At 44.7% G+C, this 6,989-nt stretch overlaps 1 protein-coding gene across 2 annotated transcripts; it reads left to right on the forward strand.

Annotated features, from left to right (window-relative positions):
• Window positions 1-425: 425 nt before the first annotated feature.
• LOC148033007 (uncharacterized) lies at window positions 426-5,268 on the forward strand. Of its 2 annotated transcripts, none has more exons than XM_087683706.1 (6): window positions 426-1,062; window positions 1,284-1,632; window positions 1,718-1,873; window positions 2,343-2,674; window positions 2,768-3,668; window positions 4,178-5,268. In XM_087683706.1, the coding sequence occupies exons 1-6, from the start codon at window positions 988-990 to the stop codon at window positions 4,984-4,986; spliced, it is 2,622 nt and encodes an 873-aa protein (XP_087539832.1). In that variant the 5' UTR covers window positions 426-987; the 3' UTR covers window positions 4,987-5,268. The 2 variants fall into 2 exon arrangements, with proteins under 2 accessions (XP_087539832.1, XP_087539831.1); XM_087683705.1 differs by having other exon boundaries at window positions 427-1,062; window positions 1,318-1,632.
• The last annotated feature ends 1,721 nt before the right edge of the window (window positions 5,269-6,989 follow it).

A 6,989-nucleotide genomic window follows, 5' to 3' on the forward strand; every position in this document is an offset into this window, starting at 1 on the left:
ACTCCCGCGACCCCGACTCCCGACTCCCGACTCCCAAGGGTATTTTCATGCCATGGCTTTGTTAAAAAGGATCTATTTCAAAATTAAGTACAAACTGAAGTTTATTAATAATCCAGATCCTGGGATGATGAAGCAGCTACAGAATTTTGCCCCCATATCCCTGCCGCAGTCCGCACGCACGCACGAGTCGATGTTGGGCACTGACCACGTGTCGGTTCGCATGCCGCCTCCTGTGCCGTTCGGTGGACTCCGAAACCGCCTATCACCGGTCTACAACCACCCCTGAACCCCCCCTCGCTTTCTCTCTCTCTCTCTCTCTCTCTTCCTAATAGGAAGAGAACATAAAAGTATGAGAAAATAAGGTGCCTTTTTTGGGGGACGCCCAAACTCCAACCGCACGCAAACAACAGCCAAAAACACGCACACCCATGCTCGCTCGCTCTCTCTCTCTCTCTCTCTCTCTCTCTCTCTTCCATCACGCTCGTGTTCTTTTACCTCTGTTAAGCCTCCTACTACGACTATATACTCTCTCTCTCTCTCTCTCTCTCTCTCTCGATATTCTTGCTCTCATCCATGGCGTTCGATCGTTTCTTTTCTTCTTTTCTCCTTCCTTTGGACTTCCTCTCCCCCACGAGTCTCTTCCTCCTATTTGCAAGCTTGCTATTCCCGTAGCTTCTCTTTGCAACCCGAATTGATACGCCCTGCGCCCGCCGCAGGGCAGCAATTGATCCATTGGTTGCACCTCTTGCTCGATTGTTTCAAGCAACAGCAATAAGCACAGAGAGAGAGAGAGAGAGAGAGAGAGAGAGAGAGAGAGAGAGAGAGAGAGGCGCACACAGGCCTTCGCCATGGAGTACGTGGAGATGGCCAGCCTGCCCAAGGCTGTGTTCGACAGCCTGTTGGCCACCATGAGCCCTTCGTCATCCTTCCGTGAACCCCCGCCTCTCGTCCGAAACGGATACAGGCCGCTGGCAGTTCCACTCTTCCATGGCGGAAACGGCCCTACGCCCGCGGCCCTCCACAGCACACCTCTTCCTCCCGCTCCGACACAGAACCGCACAGGTGATTCCTCTTCTCCTCTCTGACAGCCAAATAAATGGTACGCTCAACACAAGAAAAGGGAAAGGAAAAAAAAAAGAAAAGATGCTTGTAATGCTCTTTGATTGAAGGCATACTTGCTCTGATGCTGTTCATTCTGTGTCATGGTACCTGCGGCTGTTTCATATCTATGTGAAGAAAAGTGCGTTTGATACTGTCTTGTCTTTTATGATTTCATAAAAAAGGCATGCTTCATTTCCTGGTCACAACCCTTCTTAGGTTTTGTCCAAAGAGAAATGACCCTGCCGCTTCCGTCCTTCCCTCACCTCGAAGAGCGCATTGCAACAGAGCCCCCTGAGCCCTCCGAGGCAGGTCCGAGCCCCCTTAGCAGACAGACCAATGGAGGCACCAGTCCTCTCTTCCAAGAGAAGAAGAAAAGGAAGCGTGTTCGGAAGAGCAAGACAATTGAGAAGGTCGGAGTACCAGATCCAACTGTGCTACCGCTGGGCTCACAGGCAGCATCGAATGCAGCGCTGCCTGAACCGGCAGTATGGCCTCCGCCTCCGAAGCGCAGGAAACCACCCTCCAAGGCTGGTGAGTCATTTGAAAGTCTCTTGATTGACATTGCGAGTCATTGTTTTTTCAAACCACTGCTGATTAATCTTTGTCTTTTTGTCAGATGTGTCTGAAAAGCCACCTCCAAGAAAGCGCAACAGACAACCTACTACCAAAACTAGTATCAAGGCTTGCCAGTCAGGAGTGCTCCCAAACAATGAGCAAGCATTGGGAAGTACACCTAATATCATGAAATTAGGTCCTTCCAAGGGTATTTTAGGTGAGCATTTGCATTCTCAGTTTAATGCTTTTATATGGTGCATCGTCACATCTAAGCATTTGCTATTGAGGCTTCAAACCATGTGCTTTTTTCAAGCGGTGTCTTGTTCATCGTAGGCACTTCTGCTTCAGGTAACAACCAGATTCAAATTTGTACGCCCTTCATTATTCTCAAGATTTCTCACAGCTCCTGAGGTGATCAGTGATTTCATAGAGATCCTTATATCCCATTTTGCCAGGATATATTAACAGCTTTCTATAGTGTATGCATGCTTGATCCCCCAAAACAAGTTAGCACTTCGGGGGCTGCATATTACTTCACATTTTTCAAAAGTTGCAGAGATTGGGGAATATTTTTGCAGTTATGTCTCCAAGTGATGATTCAAGCATGTTTCCGAATTGTATTCTGTCAATTTGCATAACTGGACATGGAGTGTGAGTTTCTTTTAATTGTATACACGTCTTTGCAGATGTATACGGGCTGGAGACAAAACCCATGGATTTGATGCGCCATATAAGAGATGTCTCACTGGAAAGCTTGATGTCTGGCGATTATCGGACAAGTTGTCCTACCAGTGTATCTAACATTTCAAAGCAGCATGATGCTGAGAACTCTGATGGCAACAGGAATTTACTACTTCAGATGCTGATAAAGCCTTCAAGCACAGGGATTTCCCATTCAAGAGTTGCTTCAGTTGGCGGAAATCAGACCAGCTTGCATCCAAAGCCAGTATTTGACCTTGAGTCCACTCCTCTAGTTGAGGACAAGAGCCCCAACTCATCAAAAGATGTGGAGTCCAAGGTTTGTAGCCAAGTGCATCTTGTTCCTGGCCAGAGTTTGATTTACTGCTTGAACTAAGACTTCTGATGTGCTCTTTTTGTTTGTATTATGTAGCCTGTCTCTTACATGGCATATGCACCTTGTTTGGTGAACCAAAAGGCTGCTGAAGCTTTAGCTTGTCCTGCTGAGAAGCTTTCTATCATCCATCCGACAAAATTTTGGCAGTCTCTACAGCTGCAGCCAACCGAGTCATTGGAGACCTTGCTGTTACAAGCTAATGATTCGAAAGAGAATAGAGTGCTACCTCCACCCTCGGGGAGTATTGGAAATATTTGCAAATCTCACACCATTCCTCCTCTGACCTTTTCAACAGCCACTAGTGAGAGTGCAAATGAGAAAATTACCAGTATGGGAATGAATCGGTGGTTCAGGGCTGAACCACTGAAGCGTGAGCCTTCAGGTACTGGTTCAATGCATGTACCTAAAGCTTTGAAAGAGAGTAGCTTGTTGTTGATGGTGGAGTGTGACAAAGGTACTGTGAAGCATAAGGAGGGTTTGATTGATATAGACTTAAACAAGCAGTCACCAGAAGCAGAAGCTGCTGAAGCCATAACGCATTCTGGTTCAGGGGAGTTAAAGCCTGAAACCACTCGTCCCATCAGTCAGCAGGATAATTGGATGGAAGATAACAAGTCTCAGTTGGAATTTGCACAAGGCCACCAGCAAGTAAACTGTTCTTTGCCTGGGAAGAAGACAGAAGAGGGCACCAATGCTAGTGAAGGAGAGATGATAGATACATGTAAAAACATAACTTCTCAGAAGATTCTGGATCTTCGACATCAGACTTCTGTGAAGGGTGAGCCTACCGAGTTGGATGCTGTTGCTTGGGAAGCTCAGATCCATAAGGAAGTAGAAAGTCATCCCAGTCTGCAGGCCAACACTTGCAGACAAGCTCGTCCTGACTTACGTACCCTGTCCGTTCCTTCAAGTAACCAGAATGACGAGAACTGGAATGGTACGCTTTTGCTCACTTTATGTAGTAGTGTCATTGCTTACACTATTCCCTTATGTAGTAGTGTCCATGAGGGAGGGCAAGGATGGGTTGGGTTGTTTTTTAGGGGGGGGGCAGAGGGGAGGAGGGAGAGCAAGAGGGAGAAGAGAAACGGGGAAGCGGGGAAGGGGAGAGCCTGGTATGGGTTAGGAATCTGGAATGTTAGATGGCCTTACACCACAGCCTAGCCACTTAGTCTTGGTTTGTTGTGGGGGGCAGAGAGATCGCCTTACAGCCCAGCATAGCCGCTGGGTTTTGGCTCGGAGGGGGTGGGGTGTGGGGGGGGGGGGGGGGTAGGTTGAGGATCTTGTGGGGGGATTGTGGGGGTAGGGGTAGGGGCGTGCTGCCCAGAACATGAGATGGCCTTACAGCCAGCCCATTCTTTTTGTTGAGAGAGAGAGAGAGAGAGAGAGTGTGTGTGTGTGTGTGGTAGCGAGTGAGTGAGTGTCTTAATGCCCAATTTCTTGCAACAGATGTTCCATGTTCTCCGGGAGTACAAGCTACAGCTCATCTTCTTTGTAAGATGGCAAACTCTTCAAGTTTATTCTATAGTGAGAAAGATGATGATGGGAGGAAGATTACTACTTTGTGTAATAACCCTTCTATGAAGCAGCCTGAAAAAATGGCAAGGACCAGAGTTCCCTACGACATTGATACAAAAATCACTAAGCATTCTCGGTATGAAGCATGGGGTGAGGAGCCCTTAATTAGTGTTCAACCAGGAGATGGAAGAAGCAAACAATCAAAGCAGTTTGCAAATGGTCCTTCACTTAAGGAAAAGCCTAATGCTAAATCAAACTTTCCAGAACCTTGGACCTCTACACCACCTTGCAGTATATCAAAAGCTTTACCAAGCAGGGGCAGCCACTCATCTGAAACGGAGAGGAGCCCTAAGAGAGGTGTTAAAGAGAATGCTTCTATGGAAATCCACACTAAAGCGAGCAGAAAGCCTGATTTGCATCAGCGCCCCAGTCCTCCACTGAAGGAAAGTAAGAGAAGCTTTTTGTCCACACCTAAAGCAAACATTTTATCCGCAATGGGCTCATACAGTCATGATCACAAAGAAACAGTGGCGTATCATGTAAAGCAGTCCAGTTGTGGGGAGAGCCTAATGAAAATTAGCCGACCTCGCTCAAACCATACTAAAAACTCTCTTTTGTCACATAAAAATGTTAGCAGCAGTTATCCTGTAAAGCCTAGAACTGCGATTGGTAGCTCAGTAAAGACACCAGCAAGGCAAATGGTGTCTTATGTTGGGGAAGTCAGGCAGGGAACAAAATGACGTGCCAATTCATGAGAGGGCATACACTGTAAATGGGACAAGCTTGCTCACTCGTGACATGTGATTATTGTGTTTCAACTCACAATGCTGGATTCTCTCAAGGAAACCAGCAACAGTAGTTTGTAACATAAACCCGTTGCAAATTATTTATATTCATTCACACTTGCATGCCTCTCCTTAAAACTGAAAGGAGAAGTCTGCACCTGTTTGACATACAAGTGATACGGATTTTAAATCTCTTTAATATATTGAGTAACATTTTTGGAGGCTGTATGGTAAACGTGTTCACATGATCTGTTTGAAAACTTAAATGCTGCGAGTCTTAACTGTTTTCCAAGGTGTTGCAACTACATATACCAATGTTCATTCTTTAGAAATCTGGTCAGACCCCTTTTCTGTTTTGTCTGACCATGCAAGGCTTGTTACAGCTACATATACCAATGTTACAGCTGCGGGCTTGTTACTATGAGGCGTCATGCAAGGTGTGCTAGATTTTGTCATCCCTCTGCAGAAAGTTGTACTTTAAGTAGCAGGAGCTCTACCTGCGCAGTGTCTTTTTGCTGTAAAATTTTTCCTTGGGTTTGGGAACCTTCTCAGCATCTTGTACCTTATAACACTTGATGCAGGACAATGAGCGAGTGAGAATTCCACATGCATTGTGTTTAGTTGGGGGTAATTGTTAATTTGAGTATCAAAGGTGATGGCTTAGTGGTTAACACTCCTTATGAGGTGATGGGTTTGTCGGACATCAATGTTTATGTGGTGCCTTTGTGTAGCCTGAGCTCTTGTCCACTTGAACTTCTTGGTTGGCTGTGCATGGTGAGGGTTATTGAGGAGAGAACTCTCGTGCAATCAAGCACCATTTCCTTTGGCTATTGAGCTATCCTATGAACCCAAGGTTGGGGTGCTCAATCGATTGCTTGGTTGGCTATCATCCTTGGTAAGGGTCTTTGAGGGACCCTCCAATATGCAATCAAATTTCATTGTTCATTTGGCATATTTTGTATTAGCCAATCTTGTTCGTAATAAGCTTTACGAACTCAAGGTTGGGGTGCCTAGTTGAACGCTTGGTTGGTTGTCCTCCTTTACAAGGGTGAGGAGAGTCCCAATATTCAATCAAGCTTTGTTGTTTGTTTGGCTAGTGAGCTATCTTATTTTGATATGGGAAAATGCCAATGTGACTTGGCTTGCTCGCTTCGCATTTTGTATTAGACAATATTGTTCATAACAAGCTTTTGTGAACTCCTAGTTGGGGGTGCTTCTTCCGAGACCTCATCATAAGCAAGCACAAGCTTCTAATAGGTGATGCCTCATTATACAAAAAAGCTCTTAGATGTATGTCATCTTTGGGTAACTTTAGAGGACATTTTAAACTTAAAATGCTTTAGGAGGTTCATCAAGACAATAGACCTAGAAGGAGCAACATTCTTCTTGCTAATTCCTTGTCCTTGATATCTATTCATTTTGGTTTGCTTACTAATAATGATGGTTCTCATGCATGAGAATATGGTTGTTGCTTTCTGTTCCTCAGCACAAGTATATAGGAGAATAATAACTAAAACATTTGATTGAAAAATTGTAGTACATAAGTGGAAGAAGATGTTATTGTATTTGAGTGTATAAAGTCTATCAAAAAGGTTGGAAAACTATGTGGATTACTAAATCCCCTCCTAAAGTTTACATATGATTCTAGGGATGGCAATATCATTTGGACTATGGTGGATAGATCTTGTAAAAACAAAGTTTGCATAAATCCTCATCTCTAGGATACTATGAGCAAGCCAGGATAGATGCATGCAATGCTTGTCCCATATTTGCTTCATGCAACCTCTTGCCTTGGGCTTGCTTTGAAAGCTTTGATTCTATTGACTTGCAAATGAATTTTATTAAGAAAAAGTGCATAGCTTATAAGAATGCATGAAAACTCTTTTTGTAGAGCTCTTTGTTGGTTTCTCCACAATCAAAAGAATATGGACTTGCATTCTTTTCCTTAACCTATTTAT

Source organism: Lygodium microphyllum, chromosome 8 (genome assembly GCF_053477565.2).
Source record: "Lygodium microphyllum isolate KBCC chromosome 8, Lygodium_microphyllum_v1.1.10, whole genome shotgun sequence".
Classification (NCBI taxonomy): domain Eukaryota; kingdom Viridiplantae; phylum Streptophyta; class Polypodiopsida; order Schizaeales; family Lygodiaceae; genus Lygodium; species Lygodium microphyllum.

Coding starts and splice junctions, on each gene's coding strand:
- LOC148033007 (XM_087683705.1), top strand. CDS start 849: ATGGAGTACGTGGAGATGGCCAGCCTGCCCAAGGCTGTGTTCGACAGC. Junction 1,063..1,317: donor TCCGACACAGAACCGCACAG/GTGATTCCTCTT, acceptor AACCCTTCTTAG/GTTTTGTCCAAAGAGAAATG. Junction 1,874..2,342: donor TCCTTCCAAGGGTATTTTAG/GTGAGCATTTGC, acceptor ACGTCTTTGCAG/ATGTATACGGGCTGGAGACA.